The sequence below is a fragment of the Loxodonta africana genome, chromosome 3 (assembly GCF_030014295.1).
Source record: "Loxodonta africana isolate mLoxAfr1 chromosome 3, mLoxAfr1.hap2, whole genome shotgun sequence".
Classification (NCBI taxonomy): domain Eukaryota; kingdom Metazoa; phylum Chordata; class Mammalia; order Proboscidea; family Elephantidae; genus Loxodonta; species Loxodonta africana.
In genome coordinates this window covers 161,139,607-161,166,532 of record NC_087344.1, presented here as the reverse complement: position 1 = coordinate 161,166,532, position 26,926 = coordinate 161,139,607, and the positions used below count along the sequence as shown (strand labels likewise).

The 26,926-nt window shown below is 37.1% G+C and overlaps 1 protein-coding gene across 6 annotated transcripts in view; it reads right to left on the bottom strand.

Annotated features, from left to right (window-relative positions):
- Positions 1 to 26,926, bottom strand: part of CSDE1 (cold shock domain containing E1) — a 41,721-nt gene that overhangs the window by 11,013 nt on the left and 3,782 nt on the right. For 2 of the 6 annotated variants that reach the window (XM_010589592.3, XM_064282386.1), the window contains exons 2-12: positions 21,731 to 22,117; positions 10,032 to 10,230; positions 8,954 to 9,063; positions 8,461 to 8,553; positions 7,729 to 7,826; positions 5,740 to 5,821; positions 5,307 to 5,435; positions 5,079 to 5,204; positions 4,251 to 4,463; positions 2,474 to 2,614; positions 2,220 to 2,384 (exon numbers count right to left, since the gene is read on the bottom strand). In XM_010589592.3, coding sequence (XP_010587894.1) covers positions 2,220 to 2,384; positions 2,474 to 2,614; positions 4,251 to 4,463; positions 5,079 to 5,204; positions 5,307 to 5,435; positions 5,740 to 5,821; positions 7,729 to 7,826; positions 8,461 to 8,553; positions 8,954 to 9,063; positions 10,032 to 10,230 — 1,356 coding nt within the window. In that variant the 5' untranslated portion in view covers positions 21,731 to 22,117. Of the gene's footprint in view, positions 1 to 2,219; positions 2,385 to 2,473; positions 2,615 to 4,250; positions 4,464 to 5,078; positions 5,205 to 5,306; positions 5,436 to 5,739; positions 5,822 to 7,728; positions 7,827 to 8,460; positions 8,554 to 8,953; positions 9,064 to 10,031; positions 10,231 to 12,253; positions 13,033 to 21,730; positions 22,118 to 26,926 lie in introns of those variants that run through there. The other 4 variants (XM_010589593.3, XM_023547495.1, XM_023547496.2 and 1 more) reach the window with 3 other exon arrangements.

Here is a 26,926-nt window from a genome sequence, read left to right as displayed (position 1 = left end):
CTCTGTCCTATAGGGTCGCTATGAGTCGGAATCAACTCGAGGGCACTGGCTTTTTTTTTTTTTTTAAATGACTAATGATGTTCAGCATCTTATTGTGCACTTACTGACCTTTTGTATACCCTCTTTGGTGAATATAACCACTATATAACAATTATCTATTGAGCATTTACTATATGCTAGGCATTATGCAAGATACTTTATCTTATCAAACTTAATGTTATAACTATCCTTATAGTTACTGCATTTTTACACAAATAACGTGTGCCTTTGATGTTGTTGGCTGTGTCCTGCCCCCACAAGGTATTTCTGTAAGTGTGCTACACTAACTTCTTTTACAGCATGTAAAAAATTTGGCACAGTGGTGCTTAAGACTGGCAAACAAATGTAGAAGGCAAGCATTGTTTCCATAAAAATATGGTACTTTGAATCTCATTTTACAAACAAGAGAAAAAGTCTTAAAGGTTAAATAACTTGACCAAGGTCACACACCTGGTATAAGATGATCCTGAGAATCCGAGTTTGGCTGAAGAGCAATCATGCCACTAAATTAAGCTATTGCCCCAATGGCATCAATTCTGTTTTAAGTAACCAAACTCAAAATCTCAGCATTTATTTTTGCTCTCAATCTTCATCACTCCCAAACCTCAATATCCAGCCAACATCTGACAATATACCAAGTATATTAAATATAGATTAAAAAAGGCCACAGCCCCCAAGGAGCCCGGACTACCAGGGGAGACAAATTCATAAACAGATTAAGTGTAATACATTCTTAATAAAGCACAACGACAGGAGTATATACTAGTATACAGTGTTGGCCCAAGATGAAAATAACAACCAATAAAGGGCAAGGAAAGTCTCGCACAAAACCTGCCTTGATCAAACCAGTTTTGCCAGAAACATTTGGGAAGCAAAGCATTCCAGAAGTTAAAAGCCATTAAGTCAGCTCTGTTTAACTTTACTGTTGTTAATAGTATCATATGCCACTTGTTAAATTCATAGTATGGTCTAGGCACTGCGAGGGTTTGTTAAACACAATTCCACACAACTAAGCAAAACAGGGAAGAATCCTTTTTTAGGTTTAAAAACTGAGGCTCAGAGGTGAAGTCGTTTTCTCAAGCTATAAAGTAAGTGGCAGCAGAGATGCCACTCCTGCTCTACCTTGTACATTACCTTCCAGTGTGTCTCTCACGTACCCCTTGTCTACATCCATCCTCTGCCCCTAGGTTCAGAAACTACTAAACTGTTAATCAGTTTTCTACCAAGCCTCTTCACCTTTTTTTTCTTTCTTCTCCACCTTCATTCAGCCTTTAGCCTTTATACTACTGCCATTATCTTCCTCAAACATGTACCTGATATTTACTTTCCAACACAAATCTTTTTCTCTAGTTACAGTAAAGGTCTAAATTCTTTAAAATAGCAATCATCACCCTCCCAATTTAGCTGCATCCTCATTTTCCATCCCTATTTCCTCTACCTTCCCCCACAAAAAAAAGGGAAATTCCACATTCCTGTCAAACTACTTAACTCATTGCTTTCTAAAGATGAATTTTTCTCATCTATACAACTACTCTGGAAAAAATATTCTGTCTTCACTTATCTCCACCTTTTAAACGTACATGCTTTAGTGAAATCATTCCAGATCTTGCAGTCAGAATTAGTTTTTGCCAGAACACGTTCATTGACCCTTTACTGCAACATTTTATACTCTGTATGAATTACTTATTTCTACACAACTCTCTGTTTACTTCAGGGAGGTTGTCTTATGTATCTTTGTATTTCCTAGCCATTGGATTTTTCAATAAATGGAGCTCATTTGTGAAATGAGTCCAGCCAATTTTTAACATTTTTTATCTGTTTGGAAGATAGGTACCGTTATCTTAAGCGAGTCGTTCTCAACTGAGGGCGATTTTGTTCCCCAAGGGACATATGACAATGTTTGGAGACATTTTTGGTTATCAAAGTCAGGGAGCAGGAGGGAAATGATACTGGCATTCAGTGGGCTGCTGCTGAACTTCCTACAATGCATAAGACAACGTCCCACAGCAAAGAATTATACAGCCCAAAATGCCAATAATGCTGCGGTTAAGAAATTGTCCTTTAAATTAAATTCACTGATAAAATAGCAAGGGATTCCAAAAATGACAATACCACATTATTACATGGCCGTGGTTGCTATTAAGCACAGTAAGAAAATCATTTTGATCATGTAAACTTACCTTCTCTTTGCCTTTATTTGGGCTAGTGGTTTTGGGATTGGAAAAAGTGGCTTCTTTTTCTACAGTGCCCAGAAAACGATGATCTGGATGGGAATGAAACGAAACCGTGCCCTTGGGAAGTTTTTTAATCCTAATAGCATGATTTCTTTGGGCAGAGAGCATATCCTACAAATGATACACAAAATTAACTTTAAACTGAGAAAAAAGTTATCAGGAAAAAAAACAAGCCCATACTTTTCTCAAAAACTACTTACAGGAACTACAGTAAACTCTACTTCATCTGCAATATGGAGCTGGTTCCCATCCAATATTTCACTGAAGTGGAAGAACATACGAGCATCACGATCCACACACTTGATGAAACCAAAACCATCTCTCATGGCAGCAATCACACCCTGAAACCCAAATTAATAGTTTCACTGGCTGTGAAACGTGTCCAGTAAAACACTCAAGTTTGGAAGCACCATACAAGCTAAATTCATTCAGAATTTCCTCTACTATTGAACCAAACATTATATCCACAATTTCATTTTTTTCCTTCACTGAAATATGAACTCACTGCTTTCAATAAATTTATCCATTAAACAATTTTCTGAGACTCTCCAGATGCTATCCCCTTCGCATATTATTACTACACTTGAATGTAAACACATGCACACGATTTACAGTAAAACCTGCAGAATCAGAATCTGTGTAAGGTGAAAACCTGTCGGACAAAGAAAACATGTATTTTCTAATAATACAGAACGAAAGAAAAGTGGTAAGACTGCATCCTGTCAAAGGTGGAAAACTTGTGAGACTCAGAAAAACAAGACAGTCCTGCAGAACTCCGGCTCACACAGATTTCACTTAACTCTCAATTCCAAAAACTTGGTATTTATCCTGGTTTTACAAGATGAGGACACTGAGGCTGCGAGATTAAACAGTATGTCCAAAGTACACAGCTAATCAGCGGCTGGGCCAGGATTCTAAATCAGCCTCTAAAGCCAAAGCCTTATGACAATGTAACTTGTGGAAATTTCAAGATTCTACAAACCAACATTTCAGGGGTCTACGACAAAAGTCAACTTTCTACTCTCTATCTCAAAAACTTAAGTGTATTCAGGTCTGAAAAATAAATATGGGAAACCCCTTCCCCACCCTTTTCCCCTCCTTGCTACATTATCAGCCCTGTGTTGACACTGTATCCAGAGTACTTGGCATATGGTAGGCACACAAATGTTTACTGACAAGGTAAACGAATCAGTAGCCTACCAATAGCTTTACATATCACGTATCTACATTTTCCAGAGATGACTGTTCTATACCCAGTTCTGAATACGGCCTAAAACAATATTCTGACACTTAACCACTGCTAAGTCCTAATCAGAGTCACACTGCTAAGTCCTAATCATAGTCAATGTACTCAAAACTGCATTCCATACTGTAAGACAAAACACTGCCTCAGAAGTTTAATGTTTATTTTTAAAATCACACTTTCATACTTCCCAACTTTTAAAACTAAAAATACATTGCAGTATCAAATAAGATCAGTTTTCTAAAGGCAAAAGCTAAAAAAAAAAAAACTCAAAGATAAAATTTCATTGACTGTATCTGGTTCCACTGAGTTACACTGTAAATGGTAAGATCCCAAACAGAACTAAATGTAAACTACGGAAAAGTTAGTTCATGAAAACTGCGTTTGAAAAAAATGTTTGGGTAACAATTATTTTACATGCCCCTGTTGGACATCTACCCATTAAAGAGAATTTTTAACTTCGTTTAGTCTAGTGATTACTAACCATCTTATGAAACACTTTGGGAAAATCAACTTTCTACAATGATGGACATGAATTTTTTCTCTCTCGATCTTAGAAATCATACTGTCCTGATTTCCATTCTAAAACTTTTTCACTATATATTTGCAAGATAACTGGCAGAGATAGAAACCAAACCCAGACTTCTCTGAAATCTCAATTCAGCATTACAAACAAACTTGAACGTAACATTGCCCCCATATTAAATACACACCCAATAACATCCAACACTTACCATTTCTCTGGCTTCATTAGTGAACTGAAATGTATTTGATAGAACTTCTATATTGGTTGCTCGCTCTAATTTATCACGTCGGTCTGTTGAAATATTAAACCTAACATGGTCACCTTCCAGAAGGGTCACCTTGGATTTTGTATCTTTGTCTCCAAAGGGAAGTTCTTTAGGAATCACAAAATCAACTTTGATGCGTCCTGGCAATGGGTCATTCTGATGAGAAGGAAGAACAATTTTAGCTGGAGATTTTTCATCATTCCTAGTTCAAACAACAAGAACACAGCAAACCCATGTTATTTACAGCAGACAGTTCCCTGAAGGGAAAAAAGGTGTTGACAATATAGTCCAATTTGAATACTCTGGGTTCTGTGACCACATAATAAAACCACTGCAGCTAAAACTCTGTACTGTTACACCAAGAGGTTTTATTTAAGGAAAAGAATTTCAGTCTTTTGTTTCACATTTCCTCAGCAATGACACCACTTGTCTTCTTACCTCCCCACCCAGAAACAGACTGGGGCGGAGGGGGGAACAAATGCACACCCAAACTACAGTCCAAACCAATCAAGTTTTTTTTTTCCCAATTTAATCAGCATTTTTTCTTCTTCTGCCTTCTCTCCTTACCATCCAGTTAAAAAAACTACATATTCATGGATATATTAATCAGTGGTTTCTCATTTAATTTAATTATACACAAAAAAAATTTGACCTGTTTCACCAACACACAATTACACTAATCAAATGGAATAAACTTTGTTCATACCACTCCATATTATTCTGTTCCTGATGAGGGAAGAGAGGAGAATTCGCCTCAAAAAGACTATTTACCTGGTTTTTACTGGGTACTTTTGGGATAACTTTGGTTACAGTTCCTTCAAAATGTTCAATGCTGATATCTTCAAAAATGACTGTTCCTTGAGGCAATAGTCTGACATCTGTTGCAACTTCTTTACCCTAAATCAGAAGGGGATTAAGTCACATAATTTTAAGTGTTTCTGAAAAATCTAATTCCCTACTGCTTAAAGGACCAAAGATCAAGTTAGTCAACTATCTTACATTTCTGTCCTTGATTGTGAACTCCACATCATCTCCAGGCTGTAAGAATTCTAGGTCACCCTTAAATTCACTATAGTGAAAGAATATCTCTTTTACAACATCACCTCTTTCAATAAAGCCAAACGCCTCCTAAAGTGAAAAAAAAAAGGGGGGGGGGTAGGGGGACATGACAAGCCATTCAGTGTATGTATTTTTTATTACAATTTACAATCCACAAATCTTTTCAAAAATTTATACTGTTGTGGAAGTGATATAATTTGCGAGAGTCTAATATTATCAACTAAATGCCAATTTTAAAGAACCTAATGAACATTGAAACAGTGAAATAATTTCAATGGAGAAGGTAAAGAAGAAAAACAAAATGCCTGCATTTGAATCGTAACACTTTGCGTCAAAGAATAAACTTAAGTGTCTCAAATTTGATGACACTTACCTTCATGGCACAAACTACTCCCTGACAGCGAGTTTGCTTCTTTTTCAACAGCATAATATTACGAGCACTTACAGCACCAGTACTGGAAAGGAACAGAAGGATTTGGGGTGAGGGGGGAATCAAAGAAGGGTGAAAAAAATGCATCAGCTTGGTTAGACATGAGTCTAGAAAAAACAAGCTAATTTCCTTGGGCTTCAAGAATTATACATCATATGAAGAGTAAATGTAAGGTTTATGGCACCTGATCCTTTTCATGACTCAACCCGCCCAGCAATCTAAATTGGGCACACATACATAATGTTTTCTCTTATACTGCTGAACTATTTGTTTTTGACAAACTTGGACTTGGGGTACATGATGCTCTACTCTGCTTGCAGTCCGACTGAAATAGTCACAAATTGAATGTAACCAATGGTGAGAAATGCTAAAGTTTTAGAGAGATCATTCATTAAACAAACACCTGAGTAGGCATTACGTGCTGCGAATTAAGGTACTGGGAATACCGAGATGAGTAAGAGATCATCCCCGTTTTCAATGAGCGCTGACTTAAGTAACTACTCCACCAATTATTTCTGATTAAACAGCCATAAAAGACAGTTGAGTAAAATGCCTTGATTGTAGGCGAAATCTAGTGTGCTTTCAGAATATTCACCTCCACTAGAGAATTTAAAATCAATTAGAGGTACCACATGTTGCTATACTGTCTCCATCTTTGAACAGCAGCAACGTTAATTCAATTTTCTTTTAAAGGTAGCATACAACTGCACAAGATGCAACAGTATTATTACTGTAGTTGTTTTAAGAGAAGATCTATAGACCAATTATTTTCCTTAGTTCTTCATGGACAGATGGTAACCTAAGTGCTGTATATGGAAGTGTTTTCTAATTTAAAGTTTAGCATATTATCAAAGACACTGAAGAAGTCCTACTTGCCTTTGCAAGTTATTGCAGTGAAAAGGCTTTAGAGACAGACTGGGATTTAAATGTCTGCCACTTAAAAGTTGTATGACTTCAGGCAAGTTAGTTACACTTCAAGAATTTATATCTCATTTTACATACGAGGAAGCTTATCAGGTAAGGCCCTTCTGAAGATTAGCAGCCAAGCCAGAAAAATGGCTTTTGGGATTCCCCTAATTCCAATACACATCTCTATGCAACCAATTACGAAGTTTGGTGTTTTTATCTTCTCAATGTGACTTGACTTCTCTACCCCACCACTCCTGGCCAATCTATATTAGGCCCTTATCTTTCACATCCCGTATCACATCTTCTAGGTTAGGTCATCCCTACTCTCCTAATGTCTACCATCTCCACCACTTCAAAGATTCAAACTGATCATTACTTCCCTGTTTAAATCTTTCAAAGATTTCTATGACCATGGGATAAAGCTCAAACTTCACCTTCCGAAGTTCCAGTCAATTCAGTGAACTCAAACTTTTGGCCATTTCCTGAAACATGCCATTATACTTCCTCTACCCAGAATGCTTTTTTCTCATTTCGCTAGTGATTCTGGAAACCCTGGTGGCAGAGTGGTTATGTGCTACAGCTGCTAACCAAGAGGTCGGAAGTTCAAATCTGCCAGGCGCTCCTTGGAAACTCTATGGGACAGTTCTACCCCGTCCTATAGGGTCATTATGAGTTGGAATCAACTTGAGGCAGTGGGTTTGGTTTTTTTTTTTTTTTTTTGGTTTTCTAGTAATTTCACACCCATTCCTCAAAACTAAAACACTGCTGTTTTTGCAAAACCTTCACTAATCTCTACAACAGCTCCTTGAAAGCTGTGACCATGTTTTATCTTCCTATTTCTGACACTGTGCACCAGTGCCTGTCACAGAATAGACCTGCAAATGCTCAGTTGATGAATGAAGTGTACAAGATCATGAAAATTATCTAGATTTACAAGTTAGATTTTTAACTTGCTTCAAATTGCTTAATGCAAAAAATACCAAAAAGAATCACTTAGTTGGGAAAATATAAAAAAGAACTTACTGTTTATTGTTATCAATTACAAAGTTTATTTTATCTCCGGTCTCCAGCTGAACATTCCCTTCAACATCTTCAGGGGTATAAGTCAGATAAAACACTTCCTGTGAATTAATAAGTTATTATTACTATATTGGCAGGATACATAGTCACTGTTTACTGTGACTTACTTAAATAGGTCTTATACTGGCATTTTAAGCCAAATTTCTTAAAATTAAATGCTTTATGACAAGTTGCTTTATTCATATAAACACACACTCCCCCCTCCATGGTGCTGATGACTTCTGCGAGCCCACGGCTGAGCAGCAATCCAACTTCAAAAAGCTTACACATGTGGAAGCATTTGCCCTGAGACTGTAGATACATTTCAAAAGAACATTTTTATATAAGGCATTCCAAACAAAAAAAGCTGGAGTTAGTGCTTAAAAGGAGCCAGAAGGGGGAAAAAAAAGAAAGAAAAAAAGGCCACCCCACCCCCCCGGAAAAAAGTGATTAAAAGGAGCATTTTACCTTATATTCTAACTAAGGTCACACTTGGGCAAGCTAAGACACTTGGAAGTCCTAACAATTTTTTTCTTTTTAAAAATTTTTATTAAGCTGCACTCAAAGCCTTTTAGAAACCAAATTTAAAACTGATTTTACCAACTACAGCTTACGTTTTCTATTTTGAATTTTAAAGTACGGTTATAGATCACATGGTGGATCAGGCAAAGGTTTAAGAAAAATACACAAGTTTACCCCATTACGTTCGTAGCATACACTCCCTGTTGGACTCTGACCCGGGGCAGCTGGAGATTTACTCTCTAAGTTGTGAGGAACAGCGCACACAACCTACCAGTCAAAAAAAAAAAAATTTCCATTGCTAATCATTTCAGGAGCAGCACTGCGCAATATAAACTGAATTTTAAAATCCTCTATACTATACATAGGGATGCATTTTAATATGATCCACAAGAGGATGTCATGCTGCCAAGTTTCAAACTTACAGTACATAAATTGACTGTAAGCACAGATTTAGGGTTATATGTAAAAACCCAAACTGAACCTTGACCATATTTGTATCTTAGGTCAAGAATGCCAGTGCTTCTGATAGAATTTTTAAAGAGTAATCTTTATAATCTATAGCTCTCTAGCGTGCAAACTGAGGTGATGGGGAGAATCTTCCTTTTCTAATGTAAAAGATATGCAAATGCAGGGCCCTAAGAAAACACAAAGCATTAAAGTCACTAACTTGTCCATTCATTCGTTCTTCAGGGAGGATTTCTGGTTTTATCTTCACCAGTTTAACAGCAATGGGTTTCCCAGTCCGCCGGTCAGAGGATACTTCAAATTCAACATCATCTAAAACAAAGAATGTGTATGTTTTTGGGACTAATTTTGGCAAAATGTTACCTCACTTCCAGGCTAAACTTAAGGGAATATTTGAGCTGCCTTGGACCACTGGTTTTCAAAGTGTGGTCCCTGGACCAGGAGCATCAGCATCACCTGGGAGCTTAGCAGAAATGCAAATTCTTGGGCCCCATTCAAGATCGGATCAAAGAGAAACTCTGAGAGTTGGGGTACAGCATTCTGAATTTTACCAGGCCTTCCAGGCAATTCTGATAGATGCTAATGTTTGAGAACTCCTTTAGATTAAGATTGCCATGTCTTTCTCTTAAGTTTTTACAGCATTTTACAAATACTGCAAATGAGGTGATATAACGATCATGACCTTTGGCAAGTGTTTTTTAAACCTCTTTGTACCTCAGTTTCCTCATCTGTAAAATGAGAATACTTCCTAACCAACAGAGTTGCTAAACAAAATAATGCTCCTATCACACTTAGAATCTTTGGTAGATAGTAAGCATTCATGTTGGCTATTATTCTGATTGTTTTCTGAAAAATAACTTAAAAACACACACTGGGACCTTGTAATTTCAGTCCTTTAATAAGCCAAACATTTTCATGGGTGAAAATGCTTTTTATGATGTCAGCCAAGATGAATTTACATGACGTCCAAGTGGTGACATTCAAAGAGCGATTTTTTTCAGGTATTAAAATAGGACATGGTAAAATAATCGTAACTGACATCATAAAAGTATATTATTTTCACCGACTTAAAATAAAAAATATACTTACAGTCATCATTACGGGGAAATAACACTTAAATCTCCCAAGCATCCATTATAAAAATTCTCAAAGATAACTGTTTATACAGACATATTTCAGTAACTGGTACAACCAGAAGATCAAACTATTAACACTTTCACAGACAAGTTGATAAGAGAAATTTATTAGATTCTTTTCAAAAGGGAGAACTGACAGATTACCTCCTACTTTTAAGTCCTGCAGGTTGCCATTATACTGTGAACAGTGGAAGAAAAGTCTAGCTTGACGTTCTGAACACTGAATAAATCCGTAAGAGGTTAGCAGTTTTTCAATAACCCCAGTTTCACGCAGTGCTGCTGAAGTACCATTGGGGTACCCATTGTGTCCATTGTTGTGGAGAAGGTTTGGATCAAAGCTCATCTGTTTTAAAATGAAAAAGAACTCAATATATACATACCTGTACATTATCTCCACAACATACAAAGTCTGATCAACAAACCACTAAATCATTAGTATAGAAAGGCAAAGAAAATAAAGGTAAAAAGACAAAGAGATGATGATAGCTTTTATTACTGAAATGTTAATTTAACTAATAAAACATTTCAGGGGAAACAATTCAAAGTATTTTGGGAGAACTGCCCTCATCTGAGGTAGAATTTTCACTTACCAGATAAAATAGCATTTCTGGAGTTTAATATTAAAGGTAAATCAACTACACAAGTAAAAGTTGCCTTTCCATTAATTTTAAATGACTAAAACTGCAATTTCAGAGCAAAGGTTACCAATACTCAAGAGACAGCAAATCAAACTACCAAATCTCATCAATAAGAGATTTGTTAATCCTTATTTTGAAGCTTAAAACAAAATAGTACTATTTGGGAAGCCATGCATCTTGAAGGTAAATACTTAAATTAGTAGAGATTAACACAATAAAATAAACTCTATGACTACTTAATTCAAACCAGAACATTTCAGAGTGATGCATGCATAGGTCTTTTTTTTTTTTTTTTGATTGTGCTTTTAGTGAAAGTTTACAAATCAAGTCAGTCTCTCATACAAACATTTATATACACCTTGCTATATATACTCCTAGTTGTTCTCCCCGAGACAGCACACTCCTTCCCTCCCTCTCTCTTTTCGTGCCCATTCACCCAGCTTCTGACACCCTCTGCCCTCTCATCTCTTCTCCAGACAGGAGATGCCCACATAGTCTCATGTGTCTACTTGATCCAAGGGGCTCACTCTTGACCCTTATCATTTTCTATCCCCTAGTCCAGTCCAATTCCTGTCCGAAGAGTTGGCTTTGGGAATGGTTCCTGTCTTGAGCTAACAGAAGGCCTGGGGACCATGACCTCTGGGGTCCTTCTAGTCTCTGTCAGACCATTAATGCATAGGTCTTTTAATGGAAGAAAATCCAAAATAAATGATCTGAAAACAATAGTTTTCTAAAACAAAATTCCAAGACAGCAAAAGCTCTTCCACTTAAAAAAAAAATTTCAATAATGTCACAGGTAGTTTTAAAGAAATCTTTTGATCTGTTTCAGACACTGACTTAAAATCTCTAAATACTACACTGTTGTTTCTATAATCAGAAAAATCACATATAAACCCATTCCTTAGTGAAAGAGGAACCATTTAAATCCAGTACAACGGAATAGGTTTAGATCTTCAAATACTGTTTATAACATTGGCTACTTCATCTTATTTGAGTAAACCCGAATTTTATAAGCTTAAACATGAACAGGACAAAATCTCTAGCAAAGGATAGGTCTTTGCAACTAGTTTTAGGCCTTTTCTTTGAAAATTTGACTTACATGCATTTTAAGCGAAAAGTTGAGCATTAATAAAAAGAAAGCATTTCATTAGGAAAAAAGAATGACTAAATTTTAAAATGATAAACCCAAGTATGAGTAAATAGTATGTGGAATGGTCAAATTATGAAAATTAGACCCACCACACCTGTTGGTGGTTAAGTTCTAGTTCTCTCAAGCTAGACACTAATTTTGTGTTTGACATTTATTAACTCATTTAATTTTCACAAAAGCCCACAAAGAAATTAATATTATCTCTATTTTACTACTGAGGAAACAGAGAGGTTAAATGACTTGCCGAAGTAAAATGTTACAGCCACAACTCAAACCAAGGTTTGCCTCTACAATCTGGGCTCTCAACCAGGGCTTCTCAAACATAAGTTACCCGGAGATCTGGTTAAAATTAATTAAAATGGTTAACTGAAGTGGGGGACCTGAGAGTCTCCATTTATAACAAGTGATACCAATGCTTCTGATTCTCAGACACAACTGAGCAGCAGTTACTAAAGTTACCTCTTAAGATTGGAGGTGGGATGCTTAAGTAAAGTTAGAAAGTGAGTCTGAATGACCCTTGTTAATCATGCTCTTAACACACAAAAAAAGGAGTTGGGATGACTGCTTCCCTGACTTACAGATCTCTGATATGCAGGGGTCCTCTTTTGTTTTTTAGTCCCAGATGAGGTAGAAGATGAAGATAAAGGTAAAGAAAGTGAAGGAGGGACTGCAGGAGGGGGATGAGGATCTGATGACACAGTAAAAACGTTCTCCATCTCAAACAGCTGTGATAATATAGCATAATGTTTACAACTATGGTCCATAACAATTTAATGCATACTTGAGAGTTAACCTGTGAAATCTTTTCAGATTTACTATTAGGTCAGTTTAGCAAAATATAATTCAGTTAACCAGATTTCCATTGACATAGGAAATAAATTACAGCATTAACATTAAAAGGTCATACCGAAACATTTTTTGAAGCCCTTAAATAATCCCGAACCAATAATATTTTCAATTTTTAAAATAAGGACTCTCCGGGAAGGGTAGTTAGTTGCTCAAGTGAGATAGCTAAGCCCAATTTCTTTTCAACGTGCGACAACTTTAAATAAAATCTGATTATTCTCAACCACTAGTTTCCCTAGAGTACATGTAAAACAATCCACTGGAGTGTGGGACGGAAATATGAGAACTTTTTTTTTTTTAACTCAGAAATAAAAACCAACTTCTCCAAGTATTTTTTACAGGAAAGGCCTCACTCAATCTTTATGTCATATGGTCACGTGTCACAACCATTATTCAGGTATTCAGAGGGAAGAGCAGGCAACTCCACAAGAGGTGGACCATGAAGCCCTTGCTCATTCATCTGCTTTCAGCATATTAGTTTACACATGTCCAGTTTAACTGGATTTACAAATTTAGTTATTAGTTTAACTAAACTCTCCTCACAAATAGACAAATGGTTGAAAAAGGTTCCCGCAGAACCTTACATGGATGATAACGCTAATAATGCAAGCACAAGTAAAGAAGTGCCAGGGAGAGCTGACAGTTCTATCCCTAGTACTAGTTCTTCATCCTCCACATTATGAAATAAATGACCATCTAATCAGATCTGACAAGTATGCCAAAAATTTAAGATCAAATCTGATGATATGAATTGCTATTAGTAGCAATAAAACACACTAAATACATTACCTCTTGAGATACTAATACATGATAGTATGAAGTTTCTTGAACACTTAAGAGAAAAACCAAGTATTCAGAACATATTTCTAGTGAAGATGGAAAGATTCTGTACCATTTTTATATTGTTTATTTCATCTTTATCTGTACCACTACGCTTTACAATGCAAATACAAACGCAATAGTAAACCAAACCAAAGCCAGTGCCGTCGAGTCGATTCTGGCTCATAGCGACCCTACAGGACAGAGCAGAACTGCCCCACTGAGTTTCCAAGGAGCACCTGGTGGATTTGAACTGCCAGCCCTTTGGTTAGGAGCCGCAGCACTTAACCACTATGCCACCAGGGTTTCCAATGCCACAGTACAATCATACAATTTTTAATTATACACATAGTGGCAGCACATGCTCAAGCTTTTTACTGACAAGCAATATGATCAAATTCATTTGAAGACCACTATTCTAGAACACTGACTTAGATCCTGACTTTCAAGCTGTACTCATTCATGTTTAGGCTATAGTTCTTACCATAAAAATAAGAACACAAGTATGACTTATAGTACTTTGCCCTAAACCAAACCCACTGCTGTTGAATCAGTTCCAACTCAGTGACCCTACCGGACAAAGCAGAACTGCCCCACAGTGTTTCCAAGGCTATAAATCTTTATGGAAGCAGACTGCTACATCCTTCTCCCATGGAGTGGCTGGTGGGTTTGAACCACTAACTTTTCAATTTGCAACTGAGTGCTTTAACCACTGTGCCACCAGGCAGGAAGTAAGGATCCTGTTTTTCTCACTCTAAGGGAAAATGAGTCACAAGGGCTTACAGCAAGCATTTCCTTCTAAAACTAATTTATTCCCCAACAAAGGTGCTGGCATATAGGTTGTATTACTGCTCTTGAATCTCATCTCACTCCTAGCTGTATATCAAAACAGTGCTGAAAAGGGTTTTCCCCTTCTCAGAAACACTGCTGACCTGAGCTCTCTTTCCCTAGCCTTTATCCATTTGGGGCTTTCCTCCCCAACACATGAAGGAAAAATATATACTGCTTAATTTTAAATCAGAGCATAGTAAACACATCCCCATTTAAAGAATTTCTAATAATGTGGATAAACTACATTTTTCTTGGCATTGTTAATTATTTCATATGCTTATGTGTCACATGACTTTTAAGCAATATTATTAAACAAAACAGAAGTTCATTACAAAAATGACATAAAAATAGAAGTCCAATGGAAAAAGTAGATAGATTCACAAAGAATCTTAATTAAGATACAAGAAGGTGCCCCCTCCCAAAAGAGGTGGTGGAAAAGACTAGTATATAAATGTTACTTGGCTTCTGTTAATAGGGAGGAAAAAAAATCAATTTAGTCCGTCACGTCACAGCATATAAAAAATATAATCCAGATGGATTGAGATATATGCCTGAAATATTAAAAAAGAGATGCTTATACTTATAAAAGCTTTAGAGGGGGTTTTCTAGGTTTTAATTCAATTGAAAAAATTGCAAAGGATCAACATGAGGTTACATAAAAAGTACAAACTTTTCTACTTAAACCTAAGGAAAACAAATGTAATATATCAATGTATTATTAAGGAATTTAAGCCAATCAGTAAGAATTAAACCACTGGAATACATGCCCTTTAAGGGCAGGGACTTTGTCTAGACAGAACAGAACCTGGCATGTTGCAGGCACTCATTTGTTAAATTACTGAAAGACACTAAGACAAATGAGCAAAACATAAATCAATCTTTAAAATCATTCCCTAAACACAAAATATTTGAAAAACTTCAATTTTGGCAAAAATAAAAAATACAGATAAACCAGGTTATTATTCATATATCAAATTAGGAAAGATAAAAGACTTAAAAAAATATTGAGGAAGTGGGCTAAGAACAAAATGGTCCTATACTTTTATGACAGTAAACTCGTACAGGAAACCCTGGTGGCGTAGTGGTTAAGAGCTACAGCTGCTAACCAAAAGGTCAGCAGTTTGAATATACCAGGCACTCCTTGGAAACTCTATGGGACAGTTCTACTCTGACCGATACTGTCACTGCGAGTCGGATTCGACTCAGTGGCAACGGGTTAAACTGGTACAATCTTTCTGAGACGCAGCATATCGACATGTATCAAAATGTGGGGATCTTTTTCTTAATTCCACTGCTGGAAACCTATTCTGGGGAAATCTGAAATGTGGACAAGGCTTTATGCACATTATGTCCACTGTAACATTTTAGTAATAAATTTCTGGAAACAACCTCAATTTTAACACAGGTTCAAGAACTTACAATTATATTATGTAGTTATTAGAAAGGATGCTTGAAAATGTTTATGTTATGAAATAAGAATATTGTTTATACAGTATGATTTCAACTGTTTTAAACAGACAGACCATAGAAGTCTCATTTAATGTTCACAGGTGAGAGATTAAACTCAGGTGTCCTAAGGGCACAGAGCTAAAAATGGTAAATATGGGTAGGGGATCCAGTTCTGGCTCTGTGGCTCACACTGTTAACCACTGTTTAATTCACTAAACCAGTACTCACACGCCTACTATGCATCAACACTAATCCAGGTTCTACAGATTCGCAGCTGCTGTTAGGTGCCATGAAGTTGGTTTCAACACGTAGCAACCTTACGTACAAGAGAACAGAATACTGCCTGGTCCTGCACCACCCTCACAATAGTTGTTATACTTGAGCCCATGGTTGCAGTCATTGTGTCAATCCATCTCATTGAAGATCTTCATCTTTTCTGCTGACCCTTTCCTTTACCAAGCATGATGTCTTTTCTCCAGAGACTGATCCTCCTGATAACGTGTCCAAGGTATATGAGACAAAGTCTTGCCATCCTTGCTTCTAAGGAGCATTCTGGCTGTACTTCTTCCAAGACAGATTTGTTCATTCTTTGGACAGTCCATGGTATACTCAGTGTTCTTCACCAACACCATAGTTCAATGGCATCACTTCTCCTTCGGTCTTCCTTATCCATTGTCCAGCTTTTGCATGCACGTGAGCCAACGGACAACACCACAGCTTAGGTCAGGCGCACGTTAGTCTTCAAGGTGACATCTTTGCTTTTTAACACTTTAAATAAAAAATCTTTTGCAGCAGATTTGCACGATTTAATGTACTGTTTGATTTCTTGACTGCTGCTTACATGGGTGTTGATTATGGATCCAAATAAAATGAAATCCTTGACAACTTCAATCTTTTCTCTGTTTATCATGATACTGCTTGTTGGTCCAGTTGATACAGTAGGGAACAAAGACAAAATTCCCTAATCTCACAGAACTTATTAGATTTTACATCTTTTTCTACATATGTACTTTTAAAATGGGAAAAAAGTCATTAACAAAACTAATTCCTTTTAATAAAAGCTGAACTGGAAAGAATTTCAGGTCAAGTTTAAACCATTCTAATAATTAAAAAAAAAATGAACCAAAGTTTCCTGAACTATAAGTCAAAAGACTTACTTTTAGTCCTGGTTCTCTCATTAAGTATGACCTTGAGCAAGTACTTTTAACTTCTCTGGGATTATCTCCTCAAATGTAAAGTAAGGCCTAAGTGGTTTCCAAATCCTCTTGGAAAAAAAATCAAAATTCTGTGATTTGCATTTTCTTCTATGACCTTGAGATTTTTTTTTTCTTTTAGATCTAGTTGCTGCCTGACTTCTTCTAACAACTACCTTTAAAAAGGCAGCCTATTTCACTGTAGGAAAGACAGATTTTGAAAACTGCTCTGTATTCCTAATCTAACCATAATCCTCCCATAACTTCCCCTGGTCCTTTTGGCTTTCTGAATGCAACAGCTTTCTGTTCTGATTGCTGTCTTTTGCACATGGAGTTCCTGGATAGCATAAACAGTTAAGGACACAACTACTGCTGAAATATTGGCAGTTCAAATCCACCCAGAAACATCTCAGAAGACAGGCCTCCTAATCTGCTTCTGAAAGGTCACAGCCTTGAAAACCTCATGAAGCAGTTCTACTCTGCATACATAGGGTCGCCACAAGCTGGAATCAACCCCACTGCAATGAACAACAAAATAATGATTCGTTAAAGTGTATTTCACTACTCTTCATGTTATACCCTGATCAATATACAGTACTACATGACTATGTCTCTTGATTTTGTAGACTATAAAGTTTCAGTAATTTCACATAAGTCTAAAAATCCTCAGGTCTTTTCTTAATTGACCACATTGGTCAAAGTAAGCTTTCTCCTTTTGGTACTTTCATAACTGATCTTTTGTTCCTAAATACCAAACTATGGTCAAATGCTTTTAAATTTCATTCTGTTGTTTAATCTGGAGTTCCAATTCACAGAGCTAATTTAAAATTATTAGGTTTTGTATAGTCTACCTTTTAAGCATTCTCTATGTCCTACCTCACAGGATTGTTGGTTTAAATAAGTTGGTTCATATAAAAAGCCTAGAATAGTGCTGTATTAGCATATAAGAGTTCACAATAACTACTTGTCATTAAGTCTTTGTTTGAAAAGGCAGGGCAAAGATAAAATGTGGCAACATACACCTTGAAACCTCTTTAAAAATCAGCGCCTTAGTATCTTCCAATAATTATTTAACCAGATTAAAAATTACTTAACTCCATTATTATAGGTCCTTGGGTGGCATAAATGGTTTGAGCTTGACTACTAAAGGTTGGTGGTTCAAACCCATTCATCAGCACTGTGGAAGGAAAGGCCTGGCGATCTTCCATGAAGATTACAGCCAAGAAAACCCTACAGAGCAGTTCTACTCTATCTAACACATGGAGTCACCATGAGTCAGAATCCACTTGCTGGCAATGGGTTTGGTTTTCCAGTTTTAACTCCAACCTGTATTTCTCCATATTGACCGTTATGCTATCATGATAAACCACAGAACCAAACCCAATGCCACTGAGTCAATTCTGACTCATAGTGACCCTATAGGACAGAGCAGAACTGCCCTACATGGTTTCCAAGGAGCGCCTAGTGGATTCGAACTGCTGACCTTTTGGTTAGCAGCTGTAGCATTTAACCACACCACCAGCGTTTCCACTATCATGATATACTCTGTCAAATGTCCTTATAGAAAAGTCTTGTTTTTTAATCACTAGCTCCTGGATTTTTGCTACGGTTAGAGAGCCAACTCCATAGTTCCCACACCTGACTCCCGCCTTGACTTTGAAAAATCGGGACATTTACAGTTCCTGGCCATGTTGTTGTTGGGTGCCATCAAGTCAATTCCAACTCCTAGCAACCCCATCTGACAGAGCAGAATTGCCCCATAAGGTCTCCTAGGCTGTCATCTTTACAGAAACAAATCACCAGGTCTTTCTCCTGTGGAACCGCTGGGTGGGTTCAAACCACTGATCTTTCTGTTAGCAGCAGCGCACTCAACCACTGCACCACTAGGGCTCCTTTCCTAGACAAAGCTCTCCATTTAGTTAACTATTACCACATCCCTAACAAGTTACACTGTTATCTTCTCACTCATCTGGGCTTTAGTTTTCTCTTCGTGTTTCTGCTATGCTTGCCAGTGTGAAAATTATCTTCAGCAGAAAAAGTGGAAGCACAATAGGGATTTCCTAGCTTTGCCTCCCCTCTTTGTCAACTCTGAAAAGCCCTGGTGGTACAGTGGTTAAGTGCTTGGCTGCTAGCCAAAAAAGGTCGGCAGTTTGAACCCAAAAGCCGCTCCCCTTAGGAGAAAAGACATGGCACTCTACTTTCATAAAGATTACAGCCTTGGAAACCCTATGGAGCATTTATAGTCTTTCCCATAGGGTTGTTATGAGTCGGAATTGACTCAACAGCAAAGGAATTTTTTAAAGTCAACTTTAGACTGTCTTGGTCAAAACACTCACCAAAGCAATCTCTATTTTCACATGCCAAACAAACTCTGTATAAGTTTTATTCTTCCTTGCCATTTTTAAAGTTCTTTTGTATTTATTTGTTCTTTCTTACATATGTACTGATTTTACCATTTTTACAAAAGTCTCCTTTAAAATACGGAGTTCCATTGCATCACCAAGTGCCCCTGCTTTAATTAAAGTAATTCACAACTGTACAATCAGAACAGGTTTCACTGCTTATACTCACTCCAACTGCAAGTTAATCTGTTTATGAAGATGTGATCTACCATCTTCAGTTATACCATCTGTATAACTTAATTTTTAGATAGCTAGCATGAACTTGGGGTCACCATGAGTAGGAATTGACTCGCAACAGATTTTTTGTTTGTTTATTTAGGGTGAATATGGATTTTTTTTATTTATATTATCTTTTAAGTTCTCATGGCGAACTAACATTCAGAATATGAAGATTAAGTGAAACAAACAGCAGTTGTAGTTTACATCTATTTCAACAAGGCATGAGACTGAAATATACAAGTCTTAGCTTCTGGTCTTTCACCTTTTGAACAATAAACACAAAACGGTAGTTTCAATATGCATTACCACCCCCATCTATCCAACAGAATTGGTATCAGTCTTCAATTACAAAAAGAAAACAGAAGGGGAGGTAGGAAGAAACAAATAAAAAAAATAAATGGTACAACAATTACCTTAAAATTAAGTAACTTAAGTGTCTGTTTATGGAACACAGATAATTTAAATAAATTAGTATTACAGGTAGTTTTCAGTTCTTATTGAGTAATTCTGATCCACAAGGGCATCAACACTACAGCACATCCTTTAAATAAGCTGAAGATAAACGGCCGAGTGCTTTTTAAAATGGCGACAGAGACAACCCTTTAAGAGTGATCCGTTTTCATTCCTCTGAAGCACTTTTAAAAAAGTTTATCACCAATTTCTCTTTGAAATTATTTTTCTCAGATTATACTCTCCTGAATTCCTCTATTTCTTTTAACATTCTCTTCACTGGCTCCTCTTCATTACCTGTAAACTGATGACTGCTTCCTCAATTCCAAGCCTTTTTTGTATTCATTCAGAAAATCTAGAAACTAAAGATTAAAAAGGAAAATTGCCCTTCACAGTCCTAGCCCCCCTCCAAAGATAACCAGTGTGTAACATTCCATTCTAACATATCTTCTTATACCTCACATCACTACCGAATGAACAAAACAGATTTCTAAAATATAATTTCTGCAAGTTCCAAACGTCTCTATTCCTATGAATAATGGTTTCTACCTTGGACACCTGAATACACCAAGTCAATCCCCTCCAGGCTCATTGTCCATTTCAAGTGGTTACCAAGTCCTATCACCCTATCACTCCCTACCACTTAAATACTTAAGTCATCCCCTCCATCCCCCATTCTTCCTTCTGTATCCTAATTTTTATCTTCCTTACACTCTATTCATTGCCTCCTAACAGGTCTCAACCTCACCCTATTCCCCACAAATGACACCATTTATCTTTTAAAGACACATTTCTGAATATACTATTACTTTAAAGTCTGAAGCAATAGTTATCTCATTTTGGGGAAACAAAAGCAAAAACATTAAACCCTTGCTTATAAACATCTGACAGCTTTCCTACAGAATAAAGCTAAATACACTGGGCCTGTCAGAATCTGACTCTGGCAAGCCTCCTTTTCCAGTTATTCTCCCCACCCCACACAACTGTGTATCCTCTACTCTGTTCATAATGAAGCTCTCAATATATACCATGTAGTTTCAGACCTCCTTGGACCTACGCATTGTTACCTCTCTCTCTCTTCCAGAAGGCTGTTGTAACCTCTTAATTAACTGCTATTCAGCTTCAAATATTGCTTCTCTGTAAGCTTCCTTTTCCCTCCTTCCAAGAAGTTGTGCTCCTTCAGTTATATTTTCTGAGCACTGTATGCATACCACTGTTTATCCTATTATTAATCTGTGATATTTTGTAATAAATTGTTCTAAATCCTAAGTCCATTAACATTTTATTCATTATTATATTTCAGCACTAGCAATGCCTAACACTATAGTAAGCATGTCAGTCATTCATTCACAAATAAGTATACCAGCTAATGGCAGGCACATAGGTACTGGGAGTAAAGCAAAGTCCCTCCCTCAAAAAGCTAACGTTTGGAAAAGGGAAGAAAAGCAAATGGGACTGGCTGTAGGGAGAGAGAAACAAGTATTAGTACCAAACATTGCCTTGGTTACAAAGACCCCAGTACAAAGACCGGAAAGGGCATTCCTGTATGCAACCCTAACTTCTAAGTAGTACAGATGGAGCTTCTCTTTCTAAGAGACTAATACATCAGAAGAAATCAGTATATACTAATACTAAAAATAATCTATGTGAAAATCCCATAGTTTTGGCCATAGTGTTCCAAGGAAAGACAAAAATAAATAAAATGAAATAACCTGGTCTGAAATAAAAATTGTTTTCATACTACCTTTAGAATAAAACAGATTAGGAAGACTTTCTATTTGACCAAATAATTAGGAAATTCCCAATTACAGAACCGATCATGCACAATAGGCAACTACAAACCTACCTCGCAGCGATAATCAAATATTGCACTTTCAGTAGTATTTGCTGATTCTTCTTTTTCAGCACACGTTTCAAAGGATGAAAGTTGCTAGTATTAAAAAAAGAGCGAGAGAAAAATGATCTATCAAGCTAATAAAGAATACAACTGCTGCTGCACCGGGCAATCTCACAGTACAGCACTGAAGAAAACAAAGACTACTAGCAGCGTTGGGAAGTGCTCTTTCAAAGCTGTTGAGTAGGCACAAACTTCTTGTTTCAGATCAAGTGTTGTGTCTTCAACTTAAGTGTACTCTTCTTTGGTCTTATTGGTTGTTACGAGGTTTGTTTCTTGCCTGATCTGAACTTGAAGCAGCAGTTTCAGGTGGTAAAATCTGTTCTGTTACACTTCATACTAGAGATAAAAAAAAAAAACAACAACACACACTGTAAGTACATCTTCTGTAAAAGAATCAGGGGCAGAGGGCAGGAGGAGGGGCGAGCCCACGCCACTAACTCAGACTCGCTGCTCAAGCAAGGAATGCAGGGAACCCGGAAGCACACTCGTTTGATGTTATTTGTACTGTATCTCCGGTGGTAATGAATACGTCCTTTGGTATTATACAGACAGGACCTGAAACTATTTCACAGTTCTTACTGACCCCCTCACCAAATTAAGCTCTTCGTTACATAGGTTTTAGCTTAATATTCAACTTAGTATGAGCACCTAACACTGTGTGAGGTACTGTGAAAAATATAAAAAGCTCCTGCTATCAGAGCATTTGGAAACCCTGGTGGTGTAAAGGTTGGCGGTTCAAATCCACCAGGAGCTCCTTGGAAACTCTGTGGGACAGTTCTACTCTGTTCTATAGGGTCGCTATGAGTCAGAATTGACTCAATGGCAACGGGTTTGTTTTTTCTCTTATCAGGACATTTACAATCTTGCTGAGAAATTATCACTGGAGAAAAACCAGACTAGAGGACAAAATACCAACAATTAACTTGTTCAACTAATATCTGGGTACCTACTATGCCACATATGATACTAGAAATGCTTATTGCTTATTTATCACTGTATGCACATGGAAGCAACAGAGTACAGTCAGAGAAGGCTCTTAAGTAATAGGTGGGATTTGAGCCGAAGCTGAAAAACAGGCAAAATTTGAAGAGAATGGAAAAAATTGAGCATTCTAGGCATGAAATATCACATAAGCCAAATCAGGTATGCCACTAAAGCTCATTGAGAGCAAGGGACCATGTATTACATGATTTTCTACTCTGGCATCAAGTGAGGTTTACTGCACAAACGACTATGGCAACAAGTATAACTTGTTGTTCCAGAGGATATCAATAGACTAGCCTAGCTAGAACAGAGAGCTGAGTTAAAGTGAAATAGGATATGCGGCATGACAGGTGCAGTACAGTCACAGTTCCTCGTGAAATGTTAAGTCCTGAAATCTTGCTGGTGATGACTTAGTGAAGAAAACAGAAATACTACTTGAACTGTTACAGTAACCAGAAATGTCTATAAGAAACAAAAACAGAATGAAAAAACATGGGAAGAGAAATACTTATAAATAAAATCATGGAATTCTGCTTTATATTAGCCATAAAATAAATGATTATCTCCTGCTGTGATCCGATAGTGCTGTTAACTAAAATGACTTATATGTGAAAAAAAGATGGATTTGGTTTTAGACATGCTCAGATGATGGATGGTACAGTAAATCTTGCGAAAGCTGGAACCCGTGTAAGGCGGAAATGTGAAATTTATTTTCCACTAAAACAAGTGGTAGAAAAGTGGTAAAACTGCACCTTGTCAACTGGCACATACCATGTACAAGGCAGTCCCCTTGAGTTCCTGATCTCATCTGGCTCCCACAGATTTCACTATATATTCACTTGAAAAATATCAGAGCTGGGGAAATAGTTAAGACTGGGAAAGCACAATTCCAATCACTGATACTTACTGGCAAAATACCACAAACAAGTTATTTAGCCCCATAAGCTTCAGTTTCCTCATGCAAAATGAGAATTCAATTAATAGCTGATCTATGGCCATTTTCTATATTTAACATTCTGTGATTCTGTGTTTTTACTTCAAAAATCAGATATCATACTAGCCCGATCTTTCAACTTTACTTAAATCATTTTTCTATTACCCAGACTAGATACTTCTTAGGACAATGATTCTCAAACCTCGCTGCACATTATAATCACTTGGGAAGCTTTAAAAACATATTTGTGTCCAGTCCTTTCCCACAGAGTGACTTAACTAGCTTAAGGACCACTTCCTTAGTTATCTTCGACCCCCCCACCCCGCATCTATACACCCAGTGTTGCAAGTCTCATCACTGTTTCCTACAAGCTATCTTTTTTACTCATCTGTTGTCCTAAATGCCACCATATTTTAGTCTAGGTATCTAACACATCTGTGAACTTCAATGTCAAACCCTTCCAATTTGTTACATTAACACTATCACACTGATCTAAAACTCCAATTTCATCTCATCTCTCTTGCCCAAAAATCTCCAGTCATTTTTCCAGCACTCTAGAGGTTCTCAATCCTGACTGCACATGCAACGACCAGGGAAACAAACAAACAAATCAAAGCCTGGGTCCTGCCCCCAGAGATTCTAGTTTAACTACACTAAGTTAAGTCCCCCACCACTAGTCTGTCAGTTTGTCATACTGTGGTGGCTTGTGTGTTGCTATGATGCTGGAAGCTATGCCACTGGTATTTCAAATACCAGCAGGGTCACCCATGGTAGACAGATTTCATTGGAGCTTCCAGACTAAGACAGACTGGGAAGAAGGCTGTTAAGATCTACTTTTGGAAAAAAATTGGCCGGTGAAAACCTTATGGCTAGCATTCTGGTAGAGGGTCAGCAAAAAACAGGAAGACTCTCAACGAGAGGGACTGACCAGCGGCTGCAACAATGGGCTAAAACATATCAACGATTGTTGAGGATGATGCAGGGCAATGTTTCGTTCTGTTGTGTGCAGAGTTGCTGAGTAGGAACCAACTTGATGGCACCTATCAGCAACACGTTAAGTCCCAGGAGTCCATGGGTGACACAAATGGTTAAATACGCAGCTACTAATCTAAAGGCTGGCGGTTCAAGTCCACCCAGAGGCACCTTAGAAGAATGTCCTGGTGATCTACTTCGGAAAGATTACAGCCAATGAAAACCTATGGAGTGAAATGCAACTCTGAAACACATGGCTGCCGTGAATTGAAATTGACTCAACAGCAACTGGTTTCTGGTTTCCATTAGTTTAGATTTCAGGCACTGTTTTTTTTGTTTTTCCAAAGCATTCTCATAAGCATTTCTGATTTGCAGTCAATGTTATTAAGCATCATTCTAAATGCCCCTAGTCTACCTTTCCATCTTTACCTTTTATTTCCTTTCAATTTTCTCAAATAAGTAAATTCCTTCTCCTAATCTTCGAACACAACTCTTGGGAAACTACAAAATTCTTCCCATGAAAAACGTAATTTTGTCATTTTCAAGGTGACAAAAAGGCTTTTTTGACAGCACAAACTCATTACCTTCTCTTAATTCCTGTAGCACTCACTGCCTGCATTTATTTTAGTAACAAATCACTTCTGCACTTTGTTTACTTCATGTCTCTGTACCTCATTCCACGATTAATCAAATTTTTTCAAGTTTATCTTTAACACATCCCTCTTTAGTACCTAATCCGATGCTGCTAAACTTAACCACAGCAGAAACTAATACAGGCAAAAAAGGTTATCCATAACAGCCAAAAGGACATTACAATTCAAGTTTAGACAACTTTTCAAAGAATTTGTCTTGGCTAACTGTACAAAGCCTTAATTATCCAATCAAGAAATAATAATCTCTTCTTTCCAAAATACAGACTTGGTATACTGATTTTAACATAACGACTTAGATCTATTTATGGACTTAAAGAACTCAGGATTGTTACCTGATAAAATTGGTGAGAAATTTACGAAAATGCCAAGGACAAGGCTATGTGTATGGTGGGAAAAAAAACTAAGAACAACTCATTTTGAAAAACTTGAACTGGATTAACCAGTTCTTATGTTAAGAACTGTCAAGCTTGTCATTTAATAACACAAAAACAAGAGACTTCTAGTCTCTGAAGAAAAATCTCTAAAAGCTGGAATATTGCTGGCATCTTAGGCATTAACCAGACCTATTAAAACCCAAAAACCCATTGCCTTCAAGTTGATTCCAACTCACAGTGACCCCAAAGGACTGAGCAGAACTGCCTCATAAGGTTTCCAAGGAGCAGCTGGTGGATTCGAACTGCCAACCTTTTGACTAGCAGAGGAATACTTTGCCACTGCACCACCAGGCCTATCAGGATCTACTAAAGCTCAAACAACCCACCAATAATCATGAATAATTGAGGGTGGCTAAATTTGCTTCACTAGTATCTTCACAGCTATAAGATTTCTAAGATAAACTACATGGTTTTCAATCAAACAACACTAAAGGCTTTCAAGGCACCAGTTGGGCATTTTAATAAAATTGGCTGTCCACTTAAGGCAGGATCATTAACATTCATCAGTAATACTGACAACTTCTCTTGCCTTAAACCTCTGAATAAGTACATTCCCTTACCACCCCCTCCCCAAAGCCAAACGTTTCTTAAATCACATGAAATATACAGAGCACTAATCAAGAAACTAAGCAACAATTTAAATGGGGATCTAAGAGTCTGGCTGCTAGCTAATCAACTCATTTTTCCTTTGGTCAATTCGGAAACAGTATCACTACTTGTCAAATATCAACAATTATTCTGTTTTAGAAGTCAAAGCTAATTCCTTTACTTGCAGTGATAATCAAAATCCTTATTCTCTACTTCCCTTGTCTTAAAATTATCACCACCTGTTTTTTTATTTACTGTCTCCCCTAGTTCACTACTTTACCATAAAGGCCTAGCAGGAGGCACTAAGTATTTGTTGAATTATCACATACTGAATTACTACACTTACGTGCTCAGAAATTCATCTAAAATGTATCACGTTACTCACTTTAAACTTTCTGACAAATTATTCTTCAAGTATGTATAGCACACATTTTGGGAGAACGTTAATGAAAGGCTAAACCAGTCTACAAGAATCCCCCCCCATCCACTTCCTTTAAGAAAAGCAAAAACCCAAAAAAGCAACACTGGATTGAAAAGGTTCTCTACTGGCTGACTCTGTTGTTGTCCTGTAGCAAATTTC